Here is a 26,552-nt window from a genome sequence, read left to right on the forward strand (position 1 = left end):
TACTTTTTACAGTTGTGAATGCAAATAGAAAATAGAGGTAGAAATTTTAAATAAGGTAAAAGTTAGAAGATTTTTTTACCTTTGGAAAGTTATTAAATTAGCTCGGTGGTAGATCACCTGACTAGTATGCATGAGACCCTGGGTTCAATCTCCAGTACCACAAAAGCAAAACAAAAGCAACCAACCTGTTGAAAAGATATAAAAAGGGGAATATGAGTGAAGTTTTTTTTTTAATTGACACACCTAGGGTCTTAAATAATAGTGATTTGAATATTTGAATAAGCAATCAAAATTGCTGGAATATCAGATGCTAAAAAAGTAAAGGGTTCTGTTTAAAAATAGGAATATGTGCCTAAAATTTAGTATTCAACAAACATAATACAATACACCAGAGCAACTCGTAGTTGATATAAAGAAAGGATGGAGAAGACATAGTCCCTATACATAGTCTTGATATGGGAGAAGAGAAAGACATAAAATTAGACCAAAAGAATTAAGTTATTTCAGAGATGCTTTTTTTTTTTTAGGAAAAAAGTGTCAGAAAGAATGTGAAAATTGAAACATGTTAGTATATAGGGGACAAAGAATAGAGGAAAAGGACTCATCTAAGAAAGAGATGATAGAGAAATGAAGCTTGTGATCACAATGGAAAGGAAAAGATAGCTATAAAAGACAATTGTTTCAGTAAAGTTGGAAACCACCTCCACAACTATTTGATGAGCCTTTGGATATGGAAAGCAAATAAGATGGACTGGCAGAAATTATTCTGCCATTAGAACTTCTGCTCCCTGGAACATGGCGACACCATCAGTAGCTCTGAGGGAGGCAGGATGACCAGCAAAGTTCTACAAAGTTCTGCTTTGTAGACTCAGTTTGAGATTCAAGCAGAAAAACCCAAGTGGACATGACATGTCCATTACATATTTGTAAAATGAACAAATTGATTTACTTTTGCAGAATACTTTCAAAACCAGAAAAATTCTTCTTTATTTTGAACTCTTTCTACTTCAACTTTCACCATCTAGCTCTTAAAAAAAAACATGTTTTTAGTTGTCCATGGACATTTATTTTATTTATTTATTTATATGTGGTGCTGAGAATCAAACCCAGTGCCTCATACATGTTAGGCAAGTGCTATACCACTGAGCCACAACCCCAGCCCCCACCTAACTCTTTATGTTTACAATCATAGACTTTCCTATACCAGACATGTCTATGTTTCTGATGCAAACTGTCCCAGAGCAGTGATCTGAAAAATTTGGCTCATTCCAGAGTGAGAGCCTTCGTTCATCTTATTCTACTACAATATAGCAACCTTATGTTTTGGGTAGATAATAATAAAAAGTTTTAAAGATCATTCTTTTGGTCATTCCTGCCCTTCTACTCAAGAGAGTCAGATGATTTAGTTAATAAGTTGTGAGTTGAAGAAAGTTGTGGTAAAACTCTTTAAGGAATTTTTAAGAATTCAGTTAAAGAAGTGATTCCCAAGGGATTATGGAGTTGTCCCCAGAGCAATGTCTTGGGATCACATGGGAAGATTTTCCAAAGGACTTTCCTGTCCTTCCTGGATTCTAGACTTTTGTGCCATGCTTGATACTCAGCACCCACCTTCTTGCCCAGATTCTAAATCATTTGACAAATAAGAGAAAAGAATAAGATGGATCAAGACTTAAAAATACCTACCTTATGGTCATGAAGTTGACATTATAGGAAGAAGGTTATATACTACTGGTGAATTCATTACTTCCAAGTAATGAATACCAAAGTAGGAAGATTTGTCAATCCAGTCATACATTATTGGGTGATTATAGGTCACTTCGTGTGGACACAGGCCCCTCAAAAATCTGTTGTATGAAGGAACAGAGAGTGTTCACTCCCAGTAAAGATTCACTTTTCCTAAATTACCAATCAAATCAGTATCCCCCAGGGAGAGGAGTGAGTGAGGAAGTAGACAGGCTGGGAATCTAATGTTGATGTCTCTACCCCCACCCCACCCCAAAGGAAGGAATCAGTGGATGTGGGATGAAATTGTTTCCATCTATGTAACACCAGATTCCCATTCTGAACCCACATCCCCTTCCCCAGGAACTGAGGTTCTCTTTGAGGATTGCTGCGATATTTCCCAGACACCTCTGTTGTTTTAAAGTAGGGGACAGAGAATAGGGAAGGCTATGAAAGTAGTTTTATTGGATCTGTTGTTGTGGTTATTGAATAAAACTTTGGAAACTAATATGTGTGACTTCTTCATATGTGCTCTGAAAGGAGCTCTGCAAGGTATTTTAGCATTAAGGGCAACCTACTATTACCCAGCTCCCAAGGATGATGCTCCAAAGGTACGACTTTGAATATCTTGTAAATACAGGAGACATTTCTAATGGCAACAGTGTTATCAAAGAGTTATTCACCCTGTTTGCTCTTTTTTGATATAATTAGTGTAACACTCTCCCAGGATAATCAGCTCTAGAGATCACTGTCACTTGCCTGACAGGTGCGAGCTACCTAATCATGTGTTTGTTTCACTAGGGTAGACAGCTAACGAGCATAAAGCCTTTTTGGATTTTTTTTTTATATGAATGCCAAGCTTGGCTGATTTTTATAATAACATTTTTGAGGCTTTAATCACTCAGGAGGCTATTTCAATCAAACTCTTCCCACAATTTGATACTTCAACCTGCTTTTCCTGCAAGAAGTAGATGCCTTTTCCAGAACAATCATTGCTGTGTGTTGTGCTCATCAGTTGTGTGAATCTCCATGTCGTCGTGATGTCTATTGGAGCTTTGTGAGGGGAAAACAAAGCCAAGCCAATTTCATTGAAAATTCCACTAAAAAGACATGTTTAGAACTGTACATGATACTGAGCTACTTATGCTAATGCTATGTGTGCCAGCAACAGTCTGTGCAAGGTCAAATATATGACTAGTGCAAAGCGGTTCGTTGTTTATAGGACTGTGGCAACCTAGGGTTCACTAGGTAGGTCCGTCCTTTCATTCTTTTCAAAGAACAGAGAAAGCATATAAAAAGTACTTAGTGTATAACTCTTCAATTGGCTTATATAATCAATTACCTTAATTATATAAGATATTACAGTACTTTAAAGATAATGGAAACCTATATACCTGTTTTGATATTGACTTCTATTACAATTTACTGTTATTAGCCCATCATGGTACAAGATACTGCATATATCAAAGTAAAGGTATTTGGTTCTTATTCTTTTATACTTAGCTAGTGATGAAATATGAATTATTTGCTCAAATCATTGTCAGAATCTCTGAGAGTTACTCAGTTATGGGAAAATGGGAGAAATTATTTTTTTGAATTATTTACCTGTTTTGTTTGTTTGTTTGTTTTGTTTTGTTTTTGTGAATTGTCTGACATGGCATTAGTCTTAATTATGCAACTTTGAGGGTCTATTTAACCCTCACAATCTTGCTTATTTTTTTATGTTGGTTATGCTTTAAAGTATCATAGCTTTTATGATAGCCTGCAGACATTTTTGAAAAGTTTTCACACTTAATATTACCTTGCAGTCAAAACATCTTTTTTCTTTTATCAGTAGGCAACTTGAAAGGTCACTGTCTTTCTCTTTTTATTTTATTTTGAGGACTTGCATTGTATCCTGAATAGGTTAAGAAATAACGGGAAGGACAAAACCTTATAGAAACACCAAGCATTTGTTTCTGGCACTGACATGTTCCACTCAGTCCACAAACCTTTGATGTCAGAAATAGGGCAACAGAGGCACTGCTTCTCAGCTACTGTGCTGTGATCCTGGGAATGATATGAAGTTGATCTTGAAAATGGTTTTCCCTCCATTGTCAGTCCTTTTTATACTGAAGATACTGTTAGCACTGTTATTATCTATCTGGCTAGCCTGTCTTTTTGTTGATACACAGCCACCGTGCTTTGTTTTCTTAGCTGCCTTGGACAATTAAATAATTTATGAATTTGCATTCTACACACTGAGATTTCTTGAAGACTCTTGACTTAGTTGACCAATTTCTATAAAAGAATTTGGGCCCAGATTCACCAAAGACTTGAACTTATAAATCAGCTACAGTCATTAAAAGAGGGAATGAGGGCCATGAGTTTTCACCTTTCAGAGCAAAAACTGTGTCTTGTTTTGTATATGGCACCGTGACTGGAAAATAGATACTAAATTATAGCCACACTCTCAGTGTATTCACCAATGAATAAACCAAAGACAACATAGAAGATGTTTCTTAGAAACAGTGATGAACTTGAGAAGGTGGCATGGGTATTTTCCCCTCCAGATCATTCCTCTCAAAATTCACTAAGTGGAAGAGATTTGTCAAGTCTGCTGGGTTTTAAAGCATATTTTTATTATAGCAGAATCTATAGTGACCTAGAGACAGTTTAAAGATTACCTTTGTAAAACAAGATGAGAAAATTCTCAGAATTTTCCAATACAATCAATTAATTTTCTTTAAATATTGAACGAGTTCATTATAAGCAGTTAAACTAACATGAATTTTGTTGTTGTCATTGTTGTTCCCTAGATATATCATGACAGTTCCCTGCAGTCTATCTTTTCTTCAAAACTTCTTTCCAGTACATCTTCTGTGGACGTTACGTCATCAGAAATGGTAGTACCAACTGTAAACAAAGAACTTTGCTTTCAGTGGTACATTCCTCCCCTGGAAAGACCTCCAAAGGAAGGAGAACCTATGGTATGGAATATAATGACAAAGCTAAGTCTTCTGCTTAGATATAAAGTTTAACTAGACCATTTCAACTTAAACGGCAGCAAGTGTCAGTCCCTGAACTATTGGCAATTGAATAGTGGTTAAGATTCTAGGAGATTCTTGAAAATGGGTCAAGCTTTTAAAAATGGAACAGTTGGTCAATATAGCCTTTTGCAGGGGAACCTTCCACTATAGAATTCCTTTGATTGCTACTTTTTCTAAGAAGAGCCTCAGGCTTTTTCCCATAAGATGTTTGCCATATACTTTTCCCCTGTTCAGCATTTTTATTTGCTTTTCTCCATCCATATTGGTCTTCTATTGCACTTCCCAGAGCACGAGTGTTGTCCCCTCTAGCTGTGCCTCTGGTAGCTCCTGCAGCTCCTGACTCATATGACCTCTGTCAAATCCTGAAGCCTCCTGGGCCTCTCTCTCTTCTCACACTGGCTCCTTCATCCTGCTTCCTTAGGCTGGAAACTTGCTACTAACTCTCAGCCAATTATATATTTCTTTTTATACAGATGAAAAGAGAAACTTTAAAGTATCACTTCCCAGATTTATTTGAAGTTATTTCCTACTTTTTAAAATTCAGTTATCCCTCAGTATCCTCTGGGGATTGGTTCTAGGATTCTCTAAGGATATCAAAATCCACAGATGCGCAAGTCTCTCATGAAATTTTGTTGCATTGGCATATAACCTATTTATGTTCTTCCCTGTACTTTAGATCACCTCTAGTTTACTTATAATACCTAATACAATGTAAATGATATAAAAATAGTTATTATACTGTGTTGTTTAGGGAATAATGACAAGAAAAGATGAAATCTGTGAAGTTCAGTTTGGATACAATTTTTTTTTCCCTAAATAGTTTCAACCTGTGAATGCAGAAGTGGATATGGAGAACAGTGTGTGCTGTCCTTCCCACCCCACAGAGGCCTGTCCTGGATAGATATTCCATATATGTTTTAAAAATAATGAATAATGAATCTATAATATCTTTTAGAGAAATTTACTAAAGCAGTTTCCAAATAGTGGTTCCAAAAAGACTAATAGCTCAGGGAATCAATATACTGGCTCATGAGTAGCATAAAGAAAATGAAACACAAGAAAAAAATATCAGAATGCCTCACATACGGTAGGTAAAAAATATTGTATTCTGAATATTTTGCTTCGTGGTCTATGTTGTAAAAATAAAATTTCATTGTAAGTCAGAATTTATTTACTTTCTATCAAGAAAGCCAGCAAAAAGAAGGGTTACCTAGTTGAGAAACAGAAGGTTTACCTAAGCAACAAGTTAAAAGAATAAGAAATAGGGCATGAAGTCCATTTCATAAGGTCAGAAAAACATCACGGATTGTGGTGCGCCAGCCACGGGCTGCGTGTGAACTAGGAGCATGAGTGCGTGAGTGGACGGGCTGAGGTTGCCTCTCTGTTTGCGCTGGTGACATCTGTGTCCTTTTCACTCGCTCTGCTGATGATCCTCACAGCACCTGAGATCGGTGTGGCTTTCCAAGATGTCAGTCAATCTGCTGATCACAAGACATCACGACTCAACCTCCTGAAACCTGACCCCCCTCATTGGGATGGAACTTTCTCTACTGTCTTCCCCTCAATTAAAAGGGGCTTCAGGACATTCTCCCCTCTCTTTTTTCCTGCCTCCCTTGTGGGAGCTGGAGCAGAGGGGCCGTCTCTAAAGAATCCCAAGAAAAAGGTATTTTCTCTGTCTCGGTGTGGTTATTTCATGCCAACCCGAATTCACCTGCAGTGACAAGGAATGAATTTGTTGCGTGCCACGGCAATGTACATCTCAGGCAAGGGCAGGATGGGCTATGACGTCCGCATGCTGCTTTCAGAAACAATGTGGAAGAGTCAAATGTAAAGACTACATCTGCATATAATTAGATAAGCAAAGTTTGCCCTCAATAATCAAGTTTGAAAATTAGCAAGAACGCACAAACTGGGGTCAAACATAGATGAGAAGCCAGGTTCCAACAAATTCTGGTTTAAACAGTGATTTTTGCAAGCCACAAGAAAAGATGCAGAATATTCTGTGTTCCCATTTCCTAGTTTGGATACATTTTCCCTTGCTTAACAGAAAGTATGTATGAATTGTTCATAATGGAAGATAGTTGCTGTCATAAAATTCAGGGAAAAAAATTGAAAAATGTTGGCTTAGAGGAACTAGATCTTCTCAGACACCAAATCCTAGTTTTGGAAGAATACTGAATGAAATTTATTGGATGATATAAATATGGGTGTATTTGTGCATTCATCTACTCATCATTTTAGGACCTCAGTGTAGTGTTTGGTGTTGAATAACTGGTTGAAGCTCATGAGGCTCACAAGATGATAATACTAGTGAGAACTTGAGCAGAGTGTACTATGTTCTGGAATCTTCACTCTGTGAAGCCCGTGACATCATTAGGCCCTTGTCTTTCTCTGTCCCCCCTGTTTCACTTAACATTGTCCTCCAGGTTCATCCACATTATCACCAATGACAGAATTTTATTCTTTGTTTTTTTATTGCTGAATTGTATTCTTTTATGAATATAGTCCTTTACCCATTCATCTGTTTGATGGACACTCGGTTGTGTCCATATCTCAGCTATTGTGAACATTGCTGTGATAAGTATTCGAGAGTAGATATCTCTTTGACATACTGATTTTATTTCCTTTAGAAATATGCCCAGCAGTGAGATCCTAGGTCTTCATATGTGATGCTGGAAGTTCCGGGCTCTTTCTTCTATTCCCTGTGTATTAGGATTCCACAGTGTGCTTTGGCTTAGGTCTTTTATCCATTGTGCTGGATTTTTAGGATGCCCTTTTCAATCTGGAAAGTAGCGTACTTCAGTTCATAGAGATTTTTTTTCTTTGACAGTTTCCTTGCCTCTGATATCTCTGTGTCTTCTTGACTATTGAATCTATTGGACCAAGTATTTAGTTTGCTAATCTTTTCTCCTCTATTATCTATGATTTCAGATTTAGGTTTCACTTTAGAGGAGATGAGATTCAAGTTTATGTTTCAAATCTTTTACTGATTATTTAGTTGTTATGTTAATTTTTTTAATTTTTAGAGTGCTTACTTGTTTTCCAGTGGTTCTATTTTAATAGCATGTGTTCCTACTTCATGGACACCAACTTTGTCCTTTTCCCTGCAGGTACTAATTATGGTTCCATTGAAGCTTTCTTCTGCTCTCTGTGTTGTATCTGATTCTTCCAGTTCCTTTCCTCTGTTGGTTTTGGCATCTGCCTTTCATTTCCTGCTCTGAACTCTTGACTGACTGTAGGTGTTTGAAGTGAGGCCCTGAGGAGCGTCTGGGGTCAGGCTTCCTGATTTATGGGCCTCATTGGAGGATATCTGCAGACGGAGCCAGCAGTTTCACTTAAGTTTGCAGAAATGTCAGCATCTGCGGCTCTTTTCTCTTTAACTGGTCAATTTCCCCCACAGAGGATTTTCTTGGACACCTGCTTTGTTACCTACATTCTGGGAAGAGGCTGTGATGGAGTAAGGGGATATCGTGCATTCAGAATATATTAATTCCAATATTTTCACTCCAGCACCTAACCCCTGTCCCCAATGTCCCTGAGCATAGATCCTCAAGACTTCATATCAGCAGAGAGCAAAATGGAAGAATTTCATCCAAGAGAGAGGTGGCAAGGGGATTTGGGCTCTCCTGGCTCTGTGGGCTCTGAGAAGGGCGGGGAAGCATTTGTCCAACGCTCCTGTTTGCAGTCCTACCCACTCCTGCCTTCTAAGGTGCCTACACCTCCAGTCCTGGAGCCTTTTCAGTTTTAGGTCATGCTTCCTGTTGGCAATTCCTCAAGTCACTTAAGGCACAGCTTTTCCTCTCTGCTGAGTTTTCCAAGTGTTTTCTTCCTTCAGAATGCTGCTAACATTGTCTGTTTCGCCTCCTCTCTTCTTCTTTCTGTCCTTGGTGCTTAAAAAAATTCCCTTTACTCTTATTTTAGTTTGTTTTTTCAAGGAAGCAGAGATAAATAACATTGTGCTTAATCAGTCAGTTTTGATGACCAGGCTTGGGCTTTAACTTTATTATATCTAAAATGAGGGAATTTGACCAGATCATCTCTATGGTTCTGTGAATCTCAAATTCTATGACTCCATGACTGTAAATAGGTGCCATATTGTATGGGCCTCACTCTAAAAATTATCAGAATGCAAACAACAGAGAAATTACTAGAATGCGAGTAATTAAGAGAAGTCTCATCTTAGAGGTGGGTCCTGGAAAGTTGTGAGTGGGTTGAATGAATGGAGAGGAGAGGAGGGGAACATCATAGGTCCACACTGAGGAGTAACAAGAAATCAAGATGGAGATCCACCAGGTTCAGGTGTAGTATTACTACAGCGGGCCTTCAAATGCTGAAATTTAAGCTTACAGTATGAAATGTCACTTTTCAAAAATAATTTACTATTCCAAATAGTATTCTTTTTCATCTGTGACCTGTGTACAGTTCTTGTTCATATCATTTCTCTGAACTAAATTTTGGGGAAAAATCCTCTTTTTGCTTTTCTAAAGAAAAACTTTTTAAAGTGATGTGACATTACTTTGAGGGCTGATGCTGAATTTTTTGAGGCAAAGTATAACTTTAATGTTACTTTTTTAAAATATTTTTTTTAGCTGTAGTTGTACATAATGCCTTTATTTTATTTATTTACTTTTAAGTGGTGCTGACAATCGAACCCAGCGCCTTACATGTGCTAGGTGGGGCTCTATTGCTAAGCCACAACCCCAGCCCCTGATGTTGCTTTTGATGTCATTGTATCATATTATTTTTCTTACAGGTTTTATTATTGTGTGCATACAACACAAAGCTCTTGAAGAGTTCAGATATTAAACTTTCCAGTTGTGGCAACATATTTGTTGACTCTTTCTGGATTCCACTGAACAGGCAAGTAAACCCAGATCATGTTCAATTCTCTGAATCCTCTTTGCTGATATTTCTCTTTAAGTATAGGCTGTTTCAGTAATGTACAATGCGAAGCATAGAAGAAAACCTTTCACAAGAAATTTTTGGGAGAATCTTTTATTTTGAGGAGTACTATATTTCAGTGGTTTGTTCAAATGCCAGTTGTACCCCTTACTGCCAGCACAATCCTAAACAACTTACCTAACCTCTCTGTGCCTCAGTTTTCTCACCAGAAAAATGGAAACAAAACTAATAATAACAACACCTTGGGCATTTGGGGGAACGACAGTTCATGACACTTCAGAGATGGCCAAGCACAAGGACATTGTCTGTGCTGTATTTTGCCTATAACTTTGATGTGTTTAGAAAATAACATGGCTCTGTACTGTGTTACAGCCCCACCAGCTCCCTGATCTCACATTTCCCTCTATACTCAGTACCATTTTATATTGTTCAAAATCTATGCTTCAGTCACATGGATTCTTCTTCATCAAATAGGAATGATCTCTGATATTTTTTGTGCTTGCTTTCTCTCTTCTTCTATTCCATTTTAATACATTTTTGTTTCTTAATTCTTAAAAAGGTTTTCATTACTTAGCTAGTTTATTTTTAACTCTGTTATTCAAGGCTCGGTGACCTCAGCCCCTGTTCCTCCAGTGCAAGCTGGGAGTGATACTATCTGCTCTGCCTAGCTTTTGCACTATTGATAGGCTCAAGCCAGATGAAGGATGATCATGTTTTGGGGAGCTGAGAACACTAGTACCCATGCCTGCCAGGGTCAGCTCTGTGCCTAGCCAGGCATTAAGCCAGAGCTTGCTGAACAGAGAACTGCTGCTTCTCTGTCTCTCCCTGGAGTCCTGTTCCTGCTCCACGGTTTTCATTTTGAAGGACCTCTTGGTCTCCCCATGAAAGAGAATAAAACAAGAGTTGTTTTAAGAGCTGGCAGGCTTTCAATTTCCTTCCTTCCTTCCTTCCTTCCTTCCTTCCTTCCTTCCTTCCTTCCTTCCTTCCTTCCTCCTTCCCTCCCTCCCTCCCTCCCTTTATGTGAGTTTATTGAAAACACTATTTTTTTTTCTTTGTTGTTGTAAGAAAAACACCACCAATTTTAAAATATTTTTTCCTTTCTTTCTTTGTTTCTTCCAGAATGGCAGAAAACCTAGGCACAGGTCAAATACCAGCATTACTAAGCATCAAAATTAGGAAATTTTGCACTTGTCTTACAAATCCAAGAACATTGTAAGATTTTTTTTTTCAGATAAAAATATAATTTCTGTAGAGGACAAAGTCATCAAACTCATAGGTGGCTTTTTATTTGTTCTAAAATATCCTTAATTTCAGTGTGTTTGTGGTCAATAGTAGGGTTGCCAAAATAGGTACAAACCTCTGTCACTGAGGCCATCACACAGGATGGTGCCTGATGATCTTTCATCTCACCTGTCCTTTGCTGGAACTCTGAAAATAGACTGTCCCTCTCTCTAAGGCTAGTATTCCTTCTGTGCTGATGAGGGTCAAGATAGGACTCATCCATCCTTTGTCAGGCAAAGTAGCAGTAAATTAGGCTCAAAACAAATGGGCCAAAGAATATTCTTGTTTTGTTGCCCATCTTCCCATCTCCAATTTAAGTTCTCATAAAGAAAAAGCATTTTAAAATTGGTGGTGTTTTTCTTACAACAACAAAGAAAAAATAGTGTTTTCAATAAACTCACATAAAGGTTGCTGTGTAGTTCTCAGTGATGATTATGCTGTTGTGACCAAGAACAAGTTCTCTGTGCACTGTCTCTGCCTTTAGCTTCCTGCCATCCATCTTTCTACTTCCTGCTGGGTCCTGACCTTCAGTATAGCTAAGCAACAAAATTAGGAAGTTTGGCTCAAACTTTTTTTTTTTCAGAGCTGAAACAATCCAGCTTGACAGGCAAGCACTCTACCATTGAGCTACACCCAGACTTATGCTATTTTTGGAAGAGAAATAAGAATTCTTTCTCTAGGTATTAGAATGAAGAATGGTGTTTTAGAGTATTACTTTTCCTTTATGTGTTTTTTTATGGTTAAGAATACATAGTTACTTATTTTTTCCTCACAAAAGCCCTAAGAGTTAGATAAAGTAGATTTTATTATTTTCATTTTGCAGTAGATGGACTCTTAGGGTCGGAGAGGTTAAGTGACCTACTTGAGGTCCTGTGGCTGGTGTGTGATAGAACCAAGTGGAACTCACCAAGTCCCAGAAGTCCTAGTTCTGTTCCCTTTCCAGTGTATCAGGCAGCGTTTCCAGAATTATTGGAGATGACCCCTTTTTTAATGGGAAAATTTTTCAAACAAACTTTTAACAACAGTGTTATATTTTAATTCTTGCCTTTCTAATAGAAAAGTTTATAAAACATTCTGTATAAATGAAAAGCTTCATAGATAATTAAAGGTACTTTAAAAACTCTTTTTTATTGTTAAGAACCATCATTAGGGTAATCAAGTATTATTACACCTTCCTGCAGATGAGAGTGCTGTGGAGACTGGAGAATTGACATTCTTGTGTGTACTCTTGCTTTCTGGATTATTGGTTTCCATAGTAATTTGTCTTCATCTTCAGATCACAAATGCATGCACATTCTTGCTGTGTCTGTGGTGTAGAGGATGCTGGGGGCCACGCAGGTCACTGTTTGCCTTATTAAGCTGCAAGCCTACTTCCTTCAGCCTCCCCTCCTCTGTCCACCTTTGCTCTCAGAGCATCCTCTATTCACTGGTCCAGGGCCCCTGAAGTTTTCCATATTCATCATCACTGCCACTGTGTCCTCTATCTCCTCTTTGGTTCTTGCTTTTCCTTCTTTCTTGATTTTTCTTCCCTCTCCCCCACCCACATTCTGTGTGCACATACACACACACACACACACACACACACACACACAGATGTGTGCACTACTCTGAAGAGTTGTAAGCTCATCCATTGGCCTTTTCAAGTCATTGCCAACTTGTCATTACTATTACACCTTCAGGTCAGCTAACCTAACATAGCCTGGCATTAAGATTTATTTATGAATAAATCTTTTGTTTATTGCCCATGTAGATATTTATTTTCTTTTTTTTTCACCTTTAGGAATAATTTGGGTGTGTACCTTTCTCTCATTGTGCCCTTGATGTTTTGTAATATGTATCAACCTGAGTACGTAGGTAGACCATGAACATCGTGAGAGTTAGGGAGTGTCTCTGCTCATGTTGCTTGAATGAAGGAGTGATGGAATAATGTCTGGGGATGTTAGAAATCTAGCTGTTAAATAAATGAGGGCCTTCTTTATATATTTTATTGGTTCAAAAATTTAAAATGCCTTTCTTTTCAAATAAAATACTCATATGTTTGTCATTTTTAGGGTTATTTCAGTTCATGAGAAACTTTCTAATCTTGCACAAATAGCTGAACTATCATTGCCAGCAACTCCTGAAAATACTGCAAATGAGGATATATATAAAATGGATGAAACAGAAGAGAAACCAATTGGTAAAGATATAGAAGTAAGTTATTAAACCATAGAAAGAAGCATTTTTGTTGCAGGATGGGTGTCATTATGCATAATTATTTAAGTTATATTTTAATTTGTCAGAACAGAACTATGTAACTAAACTTGAACTTGAGATTCTTCTGCCCTCTGTTTTCTTTACTGCTAGTACCAGATGTGACCCAACTTTTTGCCACTATGTTTCCTTCAGAGCTCTTCTAAGCATACTGATTACAAGAATATTGACAGCGAATGAAAGAAGCCCATCCAGAGACTGTTTAGATATGACTATGAATCCCAAGAGACAATGCTTTCTAGCTTTTTTCATTCTGTTATTTAAATATTTGTATCCCCAAGTGTGTGAATAAGAACTAGAAAGTACAGAGAAGCATATATGTTTTCAGACATTTTTTATGCTCATGTTTTTTTTTTTTCCACCAAAGAAGTGGTAGAGGGGTGATTAATCCCCTGATAATCTGAGTGTTTTCTGTGCTGACCAGTGTTTGTTCTGGAGGAGGGGATCATTTCTTCTCTCCCCCTCTTGAGTTCTGAAATGGGGCACAAGATATGGATATATGGAGATTCAAAATATCAATGTCATTACTGATAAAGCTGATTAACAAACATGTCTTTCAATCTGTGGTCAAATGAGCTTATCAATATTTTACTACCAAATTATCCAGACTTGCCCACCTATGCACAGTCACCTAGCACATAGGTGTAACTACATGGTCTTCCCCTCCCCCCTCAGCTCCCTACCAAGCTTACTGCACATGGGAACAGAAAATAATATTCCTGCAGGTAGGGTGCTCCCACATACATAAAGAAAGATTGCCCAGAAGAGGTTGAGTCTACCATGCTCTGTTGGTGACTCACCCATCAGTTAAATCATTCCTGTCTCCTGAAGAAAATTAGTAACGGCCCCAAAGCAATTGAAGTATTCCTTCTTCTTTCAGAGTGGGATGGAAATCCTTTATTCTCTAGGGAGTAAGGGTAGAGAACACATTTTGTATTCTAATCATTGGTTCTTTAAATTTCTATTTGCATATTAATTTAATTTCTCAAGATATATACTTTGTAGTGAATGTAGACTTTTTTTTAAGAAGACAAAATAGATCTAAAGGACCTAAAACAAAAAGGAGTGATCTCCTGTCCATCTTCTCCTTGCTTCACCATCCTGCTCTGCAAAGACAATTTTTAGCTCTTTAAGCTGACTCTTTTATTTGTTTCCAAATCTGTAAATAATATGCAGTGTCACTTATGAGCAGTGAGTTGCCTCCTCCATGTCTCCACATGTCAGCATCGAGGCTGGCGACATACCATCATGTGCAACATCACAGTCACTGAGGCAGGAGGGAAGAAGGGGGGCAAGTCATATTGGCTCTGAGTTTTCGTCATGTCACTTCCACTAACATTTTGTTTGCCAAGTAAGTCACATGTGAAACCAACAATCCCTCTACCAGCATGGAAGTCTGACAGTCGGAAATACTGCTGAGTAGCACTAATGACAAACACAAAAACGGTTCTTCAGGTGTCAAGTTTTTGGATACCATCTATTGATTTTCTGTTACGGTATATACAGATTTAGCTAATTATGTTCTCCAAACTTTTCCTTTTCCCTTCCCATCTTAATATAGTCAAATCACAAAATTTATTTGATATTAGTGTTGATTATGATCCTGTAATAATGTTCACAGCTGAGTCAGATTAACATGCTGTGTTTTTTTTTTCTTTCTTGACTTGGCTTTTATACTTAATTTACATGAGTTTTCTTGTGTTTATCCATAAATTTTTCTCAGGGGTTTATACTGATCATACGATGTCCTGATCCCATTTTCCTCCTGGAACCTTCCATCCTCTCTGTCCAGTTGAAGGCTGGATGCTCTCAGTGCCAGCTGTGACTTTGATTCTGAACCTCTCTTTGCTGCTTTCCTGGTTGAGTACCCAACAATTTAGGTCTCATCCCTCTTTTTTTTTTTTTTTTAAATCTGAAAGCTTTTAGGATTTTCCCTTTATTTTGGGTCTTGTAGAACTTTTTCTTAAGTAATTTTTGGCTGGGTTAATATTTCATTGGTTACCAGTAACAAAACATTTTTAATTCTTAAAGAATATTCTTGATGTGGCTCTTTGTTTTCTTATGTATCTATCCATGTACTTTCATTATGCGAAGGCATAAAAGTTGGCAACTTTCTCAATTTTCAGAGTATTCTTGCTGGAATTTTCAGTCTTAATTTACCAACAGAGTGAATGAATATGATTTTCATTATTACAAAGGCACCCAGTCCAGATGTAAGAGAATCTATCAGGCAAGTATAGTTAGCCTTTACAAAATGCCAGCTCCCAGCATTTGTGGCTTCTGTGCTCTGTGCCTACATTTATCATAGAACAGATGTCTTAGAATTTTGGTTGTATATCTTTTTCAGTGTCTTCAGATGTTGCAATATGAATTAAGATGCTTACTGATATACTATCCTGAGTCCCTAAAATAAGTCCTCCAATAGATCAGACTATCTCAAACTCAAGAGATTTTGTACATGTAGTTTTTTTTTAAATAAAGTGTATGTTGTGTTTCATATCTATTTTCAAGAATTAAACTTTTAATTTAAACAATTCTTTTTTAGAACACTAATACTCAGTTTTTCAGTAATAGAAAAAAAACCTATCAGATTGCTGTCTTTGAGCCATAGTCTAGAATATTCTCTGCTGAAAATGTCACTAAATCCACTCCTTTACAGTTTTAACCCAAACTCATTTGTCTTTTCAACTTAGATTGACTGAGACAGGAGAATGAGCATCCATAAGAGTAGAGATTCTAGAGTGTACTGTACCACTCAATTTTACTATCTAAGGTCCATTCAGTTATCCTTTCCAGGAATAATTTCCCTTCATCTCTAAAGTACATAATCTTTGTGCTCAAATACTGCTTTTAGGTGGAAAGATGAGTTCTTTGGGTGGAATGAGAGTCACCAGAATGTCCATGGTGTGTAGGTATTGAATTCATAACAAAGAGCCAAGTATCTAAGTCAGGAGGTTGTCTGTGAATATAAACAAATCAGGAATAAATAGGGACGAGGAGAGAGTGGTGTTTGAATGTAAGTGCAAGCAGGAATCCAGAGGACCTGCCTTGACTTGGTGAAGGTTTGTGGCTTGCTTTCATTTCCAGGTCTGAATGGTAAGTGCCAGTGCATCCACCCTGGAGTAGAACAAATTTCTCTCAAATTTGATGTTCGTTTTTTAATTTTTAAATTTGTTTTATGTACCTTGAAAGTGTTTCCTTATCTTTAAAACAGGGCATTTTAGATGTGTCCCAGTTCTTATCTCTATATGAAAGAACATCACCAGATGGAAGAAATACTAATATTTGTTTGGGTGAATTGATAAGCAAATTAACTCACAGCATTTGAAAGTTGAGAAATGGAAGTAAAGTAAACTTTTTCTTTTTCCTTTTTTCCCATAATACTAACCAGCATGGGGGCAGGGGAGGGGGAGGGAAGCTAGATTCTGGGTTATAGCAAATAAATCTCATTGACTAAATTTGGTCATTCATTGTCATGACAACCTTCACTTGGAGCTAATTAGAAGTTAACTAGAACACTTGACGAGATGGTTTCTGGTCTGGAATTGGATAGGATTTCATAACTTCTATAATCTGATATATTTATTTCTATTACAATATATATTGTTGGTGGGTTATGGACTATAAGAGTCCAAAAATGTGCCTTTGGATGATATGTGGGATAGTAAATCACATTCTTTCTCACTCCCTCCTTTTTTCTTTTCTAAAATAAGCCAAGAACTTTAGAATATAGATATTAATTTAAGTTAAAATTAGGAGCGAGAGCTACAGAACAGGTCTTCCAATCACTTCTTGCTTGAAAACCTGTGTACCCTTCTGAAATGAACAACACTGTCTCAGAATAACTGAGTTATTTTAATCTTTTAGAGAGCTCAAGGGCATGTTCAGAGCATACCAGACTTTTAAAAGTATATGAAAGATGCAAACCCTTATTTGGAACAATAGTATACTGATATAGGAAGCTGAATACAAGTTTTCCAGATCACCTATGATTAATTTGGCAAATATTTAAGGTATACCTGGATGGTACAAGGCAATTAAAATTAGTATACAGTCATATTTGAAAAATCAAAGTCCTATAAAAGCATATAGAAAAATATAATTGAACATGAGCTTCAATTATCAAATTCTTTCTGAGAAACCATTATGTGAAAAAGTGTTCTAGGCCTGGGGATGTGAAGACATTCAGGAATGAATACAGATGGAGAAGCTTAAACATTGTATGAATGTGGCCATATATAGTACCCAGTGGTCATTCATAATGATTCCAACCACCTGCCAGCCTTCTCAGCAAAGTGGCATTTGAAGTGTGATGTTGAAAATCACTGGAAACATTCTATATCTTTCAGAATTTCTCATAAGAACATTTAGGGATATTATAGTTTAGATATTAGGTATCCCTCAAAATCTCATGTGTGAGACAATACAAGGTTTTCATATGGAATGATTGGATTATGAGAGCCTTAACCCAATTGGTGAATTAATCCCCTATAGGGATTAACTAAGTAATAACTGAAGGCAGGTAGGGTATGGCTGGAGGAGGTAGGTCTTTGGGGGTGTGCCTCTGGGGCACATATTTGGAGAGCTGAGCTCTCTTCTGTCTCCTTCCTGGTGTGATGGCTTGAGCTGATTCCCTTCATCATACCCTTACACCGTGATGTTCTGCCTTGCTGCGGGCCCTGAAGAATCAAGCTGGCTATTTGTGGACTACAACCTCTGAAACTCTGAGCCCCCAAATAAACTTCTCCTCTTCTAAAATTGTTCTTGTCAGGTCTTTTAGTCACAACAGTGAAAAAGCTAGGGTGAATTTTTAATAACACATAGCAAAACTACTTTCAGTTTTTTCTCAGCTGTATTAGCTAGCATTTGCAACTGTAATGAAATTACTGACATATGCTACCTAGGAAGAAAAGAGGTCTATTAAGCTCACTGTTTTGGAGATTCAAAGTTCAGACTCTGACTCTGGTGAGGGGCCCAGTGTAGATGGCAGATGGTATAACAACAACTGAAGATCACATCTTGAACTGGGAAGTAGAGGGAGAGCTAGATGGGCTAGGCTTGATCCTTTTATAACTTCTCTCTCAAGAGAATTCTAGGGGTTACAGAGAACTATTACTGAGATCATGCTCCCCCTCATGACCTAAGGACCTATTACTAGACCCTACCTCCACAACATCTCCCAGGGCTGCCACTCTGGGGATCCAGCCTTGAATCACATGAACCTCTGGGGGACATAGTGATGCCCTATCCAAACTGTAGCACCAGCTCTGGTATCTCCCGACATCCGCAGCAACCCTAACACTGGCTTAAACTCCTAACACTCTTCCTCCAGCTAGTGTGCAGCATTTTGTTTCTTCTTCCTCCTCTCACTTAGATCTTTATTATGTAGTCCAACTTTCTGACTGACTTCTCCATGATGCAGATTCTATACTATACAGAAGGGCAAGGTTTCTGTAATCCTTATTTTTCATTGGTAGGGCTGTTGATGAAAACTATTCCAATTTATTATTTTTAAAATCTTATTTACATAGATTGTGTGTGTGTGTGTGTGTGTGTGTGTGTGTGTAGAGAGAAAGCTAAGCAAGATAATGTACTATTAAATAGCTCAAATGGCATTCTCTAATAACTCCTATAGACTGAAAAGAAAGTTACTTTTCCTCTTATCCCAAAATATCCTATGCCCTTGCTGTATTGCTTTAGTAATTAGCCATTTATACAGCTCTTCTTTTCTCTTGACTGTGAATTCCTTTGCTTAGATATCTTATTGATCTTTGTATCATAGATACCTAGTGCTTCTTCAGTAGTTATTTGTGAAACTTCTAGTTGGATACCTGTAGAGAAACTCATTCCCGACTGAGAATAGAGCAAGAGATGAGTTATGAAGTCACAGAGCAAAATCTTATATTCAGGAGACGGTAAGATATCTATTGTGGAAGAAGAGTAGGGGGAATGTAGTGGTAGGTGGGTCTGGGGAGATCCGTGGAATAAGTGCTGCTTCCTCTCTGCCCACACCACATAGTGCTGGAGGAGTCTGTCTCCCCTGTTCCTCTCACTAGAACAAGAGCTCCTTAAAACTCTCTTTGTGTCTTGTTAATATCTTGTTACCACTCCATGGCATGTTGGAGGCAGTCCACAGATGTTGAGTGAATAGTGAAGGAACTTTGTTCTCTAGGAAAGGACTGTGGAAAGTCAAGCTGAGGTCTGGAGGTTAGGAGGAGGCAGGGGCAACATCTCACCTCGAATCTACTCCATCCCACTATCTACCCCTACAATTTGCTAAGACAGCCATATTGGTATATGAAGGAGTAATGAGGGAAGCCAGAGTTTAAAAGCTGGAAAAAAGAGGGAAGTTTCTTTCCTATTACATGTGAAAAATTATGAGGATTTCAGCTCACCCCAAGAACTGGGTTTAATATGTCCAAGTCACTCAGAAGGACATCCCCCATGCCTGACATAAATAAACCTAAAAGGTGGAAAGACTTATTTTGGCTAAACAGTGTCAGAGATATCAGTCCATAGTTGCTTAACCCCATTGCTGTGAATTTGTGGTGAGGAATCATGGTCAGAAGTGCATGGGGAGCAAATGTGCTTACCTCATGGGAAGCAGAGAGAGAGAGAAAGAAATAGGAAGAGAGAAAGAGCATATTTTGCCCATGCAAGGGGCATGGGGAAAATAAACCCCTTCAAAAGCACTCCCCAGTGACCTGTTTCCTCCAACTGGGCCCCGTCTCTTCAAGTTTCCACCATTCCCAACAGCACCACTGTGGTGGACAGTCCTTACCACATGAGCTTGTGGGGGACACTCCACATCCACACTCTCACAGTATTGAGGACTGAGCAAAGGTCCGTCTGCACCCTCCCTGCTCCCCCACCAACCTCAGCACGCCTCCAGCCACTTTCTGGTTAGGATTGCATTCTGTGCTTTTCCTGTCTTCACTCTGCGGTAGTGAGGTCATGGGAGGTACTCAACAGCCCAACCTCAGATCAGCCAGTTTTACAGTATGTGTATGTGGTTTACTTCACATGATGCCAGAGTAATAAAATGTTGTGGAGACAAAATTTCTGTTTGATAAATGTTGAGACAGGCAGTGGAAGGCATTTATCAGGTAATACTGCTATCTTCATCTGTTATGTGAAATAATGATTAATGATATAGACAGTGTCATTTTGCTTGATAGCTCTTGACAAAATCATGACAATAACCCATCATGGCTGTTATTGAAATTTTTATATAGAGAGAAAACACACTTTAACCAGTCCTAAGAACTCAATTAGAGACATAAAAATACAGATAAATTGGAGGAGCATAGGAGTGGATGTACTGTCTGGTAAAGTGGACTGGGAGCCCGGAAGGCTCCACATCCTGATATACCTGATCAGGGCTGGGCCTCCTGCCTGCCCTCCATCTTTTAGCCCCACAAACCAGGCCTCTTTCACTCACAATCCTGAGTGAAAATCACTTGCTTCCCAGACAGTCTGAGCAGCCTTATAGCTGATTTCTCTTTCCCTTGTCTTCTTTTGGCCAGTTCACCTTTAAACTGTAGTCTGAATTACATTTTTAAGTCAATCTCTATCACTATTCCCTCGGTCCACTTCCTTTCCTCACTCCTATGTGACCTGTTATAAACTGACCTCTCCAGTTATTTGTCACCAAGCTTACTGCTTTGCTTCCTGTACAGGTCTACAGAAAGGAACATTTCTTCCTTTTTTTTTTTTTTTTTTTTTTTTGGTATCAGGGATTAAACCCAGTGTTGCTTAACCACTGAGCCACATTCTCAGCTCATTTTTTTGTTTTGGTTTTTTTGAGACAGGATCTCACTAAGTTGCTTAGGGCCTCACTGATTTGCTTTGAACTTGCAAACATCCTGCCTCACTGTCCTGAGCCATTGGGATTCCAGGTATGTGCCACCATACCACACTAGAAAGGACCATTTCTGATTCCTGTGCTACCTCAAAGCTCATTGCGTACATGGCTCTCTCCCGCTGGGGGACCATGGATCCCACAGGAGAGCCTCCTACTCTTTTCGTTCATACAAACCTCTTCCAGGAAGCCTTCCTCATTCCTCATACTAAGAATTGCTTAGTATGCAATAGTATCCTACCTTTCTGTCTATAACATGTCACAACTGATATGATCTGATCATATTTGACTTGATATTTAACTTCGATATGTATAAATCTATTTTTTTAATAATTGTAAATTTTATATGAGAGTGGGCTGTCTTTCTTCATCTTTGTGTCCCACAGACCTACTATAATATCTTGAATAGTTGTTAAAGTGGAATTATAGTTTTGTAATTTTAAAATTGGATCTTTTCCATATGTATTCATTTACTAAAGCTTGCCCATAACCTGGTTTTGGGCTGTAAGGTCTGTTGTTGTTTGGTTCTTTATTTTAAGGTTTTAACCAGCATTGCTCAGTTATAATTTAAACAGGAAAATACTTTTATCAATGTAATATTCTGGATGCTAGTACATGCATATATTAATTCTATCATAAAAAATAACTTGTTGCTTCTGTCAGGCTGGATGCTAGCAACATTGTGAGGTAGGCATGGCTTATCTCTGACAATTTATAGCCACCACTCCTTTAGTTGTACATAAAGAAAACAACACTAGCTCAAGCAAAATAAGTGAGGGAGGAGGCACAAACTTGTCAGCATGCAATAAGTAAGCCTGTGCAGAGCCAGGGACTGGGAACAGGGCACAGGGGGCCTCACAGAAAATGGAGCTGGAGACTCAGGAGCCAAAGCTGCACTGGGGCCCTCAGGCAACAAAGTTCTCTCTGTCATCTGTTTCCTCCTCTAGAAAAACCATGCCACCTCTGGCCCACTGGCTACCTGGTATATCCATTCAGTGGGGCCATGGCAGTGTCCTCAACAGGCAGTGTAGGCATGCTCTTCCATTTTCTTTTCCTATTTCTTTCCCAATCCCAGTTATTCTTTTCTGCTTAAATCCCTCCCAGGGATTGAGTCCAGGACCAGAAGAAAAGTGATTTTCTAAAATCTTAGTTTGGTGTGAATTATTTGCTTGTTATTACTCTGTGACATGAATCTTAACTGTGAATTACAGAGAAAGAATCCTAAAATAATGTATTGTTCACGATTAATTGCAGATCTTATATTTTGTGACCATCCTGTATCCTTTCAAATAACCCAGATGATTTAAGAAATGGTGATTCTGATCCTCTTTTTCTCATCTTGGGAACTAGGGTTCGGAGATGCAAAACGAGACAAAGGAAACTAATCGTTTATCATTAAATGTGCAGTATTTGACCAATAATACCAACCTCACTATATTGCCTTCTTCTTGTTTCTAGAACATGATTATTGAATGCTGCTCTGAAATATTAGCTCTGTTTTTGAGTGACAAAGAGCCAACACCATTAACTGAGGTATGTATCTTTCAAATTGTATCTGGTTATTCACAAGTAGTAGTATTGCTATGGAAATGAAAACACAAAAAACATCTAATTGCAAGTACCAAGGGTCTCACCTTCCTTAATTAATGTGAAAAAATGAGTTCACAATAGCATATTACTTTGGTTATATTCTTTGTGGAAAAAAAGTTCAGTTAGTACAGAAAATTATGTAGTAGATCATTTTAAAATCACTTGAAATCTGCCATTTAGATCATAATCCCTATTAGCACTTTGGAAATATCTAGAATGTTCTCCCTTCAGAGATGAACTTTAGAATTTTTCTATCAATGAGATCATGCTTTCTGTAACTTGCTTTTGTTCCTTGAATAATAATGCCATGGAGGTATTTTTATGTGGGAAAAAAAGCCTTTGTAATAGTCTCTATTATATATTTGTTGTGTCAGGCACTATTATTGATGAATAAAGAGATTTTTGGATTCTAATACATACATATTTGTTCCATTCTATGTTATATCCTTAGAGGTCATTTTTAGGAATTGAATTTTAGAGTAAAAAGTATGTATACATATTTATTATAAAATATACCTATAAAAATAATTTTGACCAGCTCCTGATAACCCCTCCCAGGTCCTGATAACCCCTATTCTACTTTCCATCTCTCTGAATTTGTCTACTCTAGGTACTGCATATAAATGGAGTCATATAATATATATATTTTATATCTGGCTTACTTTGTAAGGCATAATGTTTCAAAGTTACCCATGTTGTAACATGTATCAGTATTTTATTGCTTTTTTAAAAAAATTATCATTATTTTTTTAAATGTTATTTAGTTGTCAATGGACCTTTATTTTATTTATTTATATGTGGTGCTGAGAATCAAACCCAGTACCTCACACATGCTAGACAAGTGCTGTACCACTAAGCCACCACTCCAACCCTCATTCTTTATTTTTTTGTCATACATATATGGAGTATAATTTCTCATTTTTCTGATTGTACATGTTGTATAATCACATTGATCATGCAGTCATGTATGTACATAAGGTAATAATGTCTGTTTCATTCTGCTGTCCTTCCTAACCCTATACATTTTTAAAGGCTAAATAATATTCCTCTATATCTATATACAACATTTGTTTATCAATTCATCCATTAATGGATATTTGGGTTGTTTTCACATTTTGGCTATTGTAAATAAGTTTTTTATGAACATGGTTATGCAAGTATCTATTGGAGTTCTAGTTTTTAATTATTTAGGGTATATTCCTAGGAGTGAAGTAGCTGGATCCCCATGGTATTAATTTTTTGAGGAACCCCCAAACTGTTTCCCATAGCAGCTATATAATTTTATACTTCTATTAACAATGCACAAGAATTCCAATTTCTCCATATTCTCATCAAGTATTGTTCTTTTCTTTTATTTTATTTTAATAAAAACTATCCTAATGGGTGTGAAGTGGTATCTTGTTGTGATTTTGATTTGCATTTCTTTAGGGACTAATGATGTTGAGAAGCTTTAAATATGATTTTTAGTCATTTGTACATCTTTTCTGGGGAAATATCTATTCAATCCTTTGTCCTTTTTGAATTAGTGTGTGTGTGTGTGTGTGTGTGTGTGTGTATGTATGTATGTATGTATGTATATATATATATAGCTATATGATTGCAAATGGCCCTCCAGAAATGTTGCACCAATTTTCTCTGCTCTCTGTAGTAGATGAGAGGACCAGTTTACAAACACGTTTATTTACACTAGACCTTACCTCCCTCTTCTCCTTCTCTATACAGTTATTAATTCTGAAAAGTGAAAAGTAGCATGTCATTATTTTATTCTTATTTTTAATAAGGCCAAATACATTTTATATGTTCATTGTAAATCTGTATCTTTTCTTTGTGAAGTGGTATTTGCTCATTAACTTATGTAACAAATATTTAGAGTGAACAGTCTGCATGCCAGGAAATCCCTCCTATGCACTGGAAAGCCAGCTGTGATAAGCAATAAGAATCCTGCTCTCAAGGAACTGCCATTTTTGTGGAGGGAAATGCTTAGCAATTAATAAGCAAGAAAGTTTCAAATTTTGTTAAGTGCTGAAAAGGAAAAAAATAAAATAAAGCAATATACAAGAGGAGGGACTGGCAAATTATAGCCTGTGAACTGCATCTGGGCCACTATTTGTTTTTTAAAATGGTGTTTTATCGGAATAGTCTTGCCTGTTTTTTCACTTGTGGTACATAGCTAGTTTTTTAGTATAACAGCAGAGATGGGTAGAGACCACCACGTATTAATCAGTTTTTCATCACCCTGACCAAAATGCCTGACACGAAGAGCTAAGAGGAGGAAAAATTTAATTTGGGCTCACAATTTCTGAGGTTCCATTCCATGGTCGGCCGACTCGACTCTGGAGTCTGAGGTGAGGCAAAACATCATGGCAGAATGTTGTGGTGGAGGGAAGCCACTCAGGTCATGGCAGCTAGAGAGTCGAGAGACAGGAGAGGCACCAAGGGACAAAATATAAATTCCAAAGGCCTACTTCCTCCAGCCACCCCTACTTGCCTATAGTTGCCACCCAGTACAGGAGTCCTTTCAGATGATTAATCCAATAAGTGGATTAATCCAGTGATGAGGTTTGGCTTCTATAATCTAATCATTTCACCTCTGGCCATTCCTGCATTGTTTCACACATGAGCTTTCAGGGGACGTCTCATATCTAAACCATAACAGAGTGTGTGGTCTACAAAGCCTAAATTATTTATTTTCTGGGATTTTATAAAGTTTGTAGGCCTCTCTGATAGAGAGTATCAGGGAATGGAGCCACAGCTTAGATAGGGTGTTCTCCTGAACATGTCTCCTTCTCCAAGGGACTTTGAAGTAAGAGCTATCAACAATCTGTGCCCTTTTTTATTGTTAGACTTTTAGCTTGTGGGGACAGTGACACTGTTCCCTCCATCCCTGAACTCTCACGGTACCATGTATACCAACCTCACTGTTACTGTTTCTTGAATCAAATGGAATTTCTTTGAGTTTTAAATATCTGTAATTTAATCTTTGCTTTTAGAAAATTCAGTTGACTATTCATGGCCCTTTCCCATTTTGTAAATGGGGAGCTTAATTTCTATTATGGAAATATTTAGACTTACTCTGTCAGACGTAGTAAAACCAAGCCTAAATCTAATTTTAGACAACCCATGGTTAGCAATAGGTCACAAAAAAAAAACTGTTAATCATAAGATATATGATGACTGATGTCAGTGGATTTGGTTTCTGACACTTGGGTTGAAAACCCAGACTTGAGTGTCATTTGTGGTATGACCTTGGGCAAATTATTTAATTTCTCTAAGCTTCAGGGTTTTTTTCATAGGTCATAATATGAAGCTCTCACAATTGTGAGTTGGATAATATAGTTAAATATTTTGTCATAGGGCTTACAATGAAATGTTTAGGAAATATTTAAGCATCACCGTCATTATCATCATCATCTCCACCATGACTCTACCTTCCCTGTGTGCTTCATCCTTGTGGACTAATTTCAATCAGAGTTTTAGTAGCCAAATTTGTTTTGACAAACGTTAAAGGTAGAATAAAAGACGGAAATAATTTTCTTTTCCCATAATGTAAAATTATTATTCTATCTTAGGGATTAGGTCAAGATCCCAACATGGGATCTCAGTGGTGAAGGATCCAAGAAAGGGTACCTATCACTTGAACCTCCTCCTGTATTTCTTCTGAGAGCAAGATTTACCTATTAGTGCTGGGACAGGACTTGGGCATTTATGAATTTGTCCCAAGAAATAAATTGTTAGGCAAAATTACATGCTTTAGTGGAGGTCTTTTGGTCACCAGTATGAGATCTTGCTGTGCAATTTGGTTCCTTACTGAACATACCTGTTACAAATTACCTTTGCTTGTATTAGCTCTTCCTAATTAAAATAAATATTGCTATGCATGGCTTGTGACATAAAGAGACTGAGAATAGCAGGGA

General features: G+C 37.6%; 1 protein-coding gene across 1 annotated transcript in view; it reads left to right on the forward strand.

Annotated features, from left to right (window-relative positions):
• CFAP54 (cilia and flagella associated protein 54) overlaps positions 1 to 26,552 on the forward strand; it is a gene marked incomplete at its 3' end in the record, with an annotated part of 282,789 nt that overhangs the window by 236,427 nt on the left and 19,810 nt on the right. Inside the window, exons 64-67 of the mRNA XM_081309497.1 lie at positions 4,521 to 4,691; positions 9,505 to 9,611; positions 12,986 to 13,127; positions 22,507 to 22,581. Of these exons, the coding sequence (XP_081165623.1) occupies positions 4,521 to 4,691; positions 9,505 to 9,611; positions 12,986 to 13,127; positions 22,507 to 22,581 (495 nt within the window). The remainder of the gene's footprint in view (positions 1 to 4,520; positions 4,692 to 9,504; positions 9,612 to 12,985; positions 13,128 to 22,506; positions 22,582 to 26,552) is intronic.

This window comes from Spermophilus citellus (assembly GCF_964194105.1).
Source record: "Spermophilus citellus genome assembly, chromosome: 10".
Classification (NCBI taxonomy): domain Eukaryota; kingdom Metazoa; phylum Chordata; class Mammalia; order Rodentia; family Sciuridae; genus Spermophilus; species Spermophilus citellus.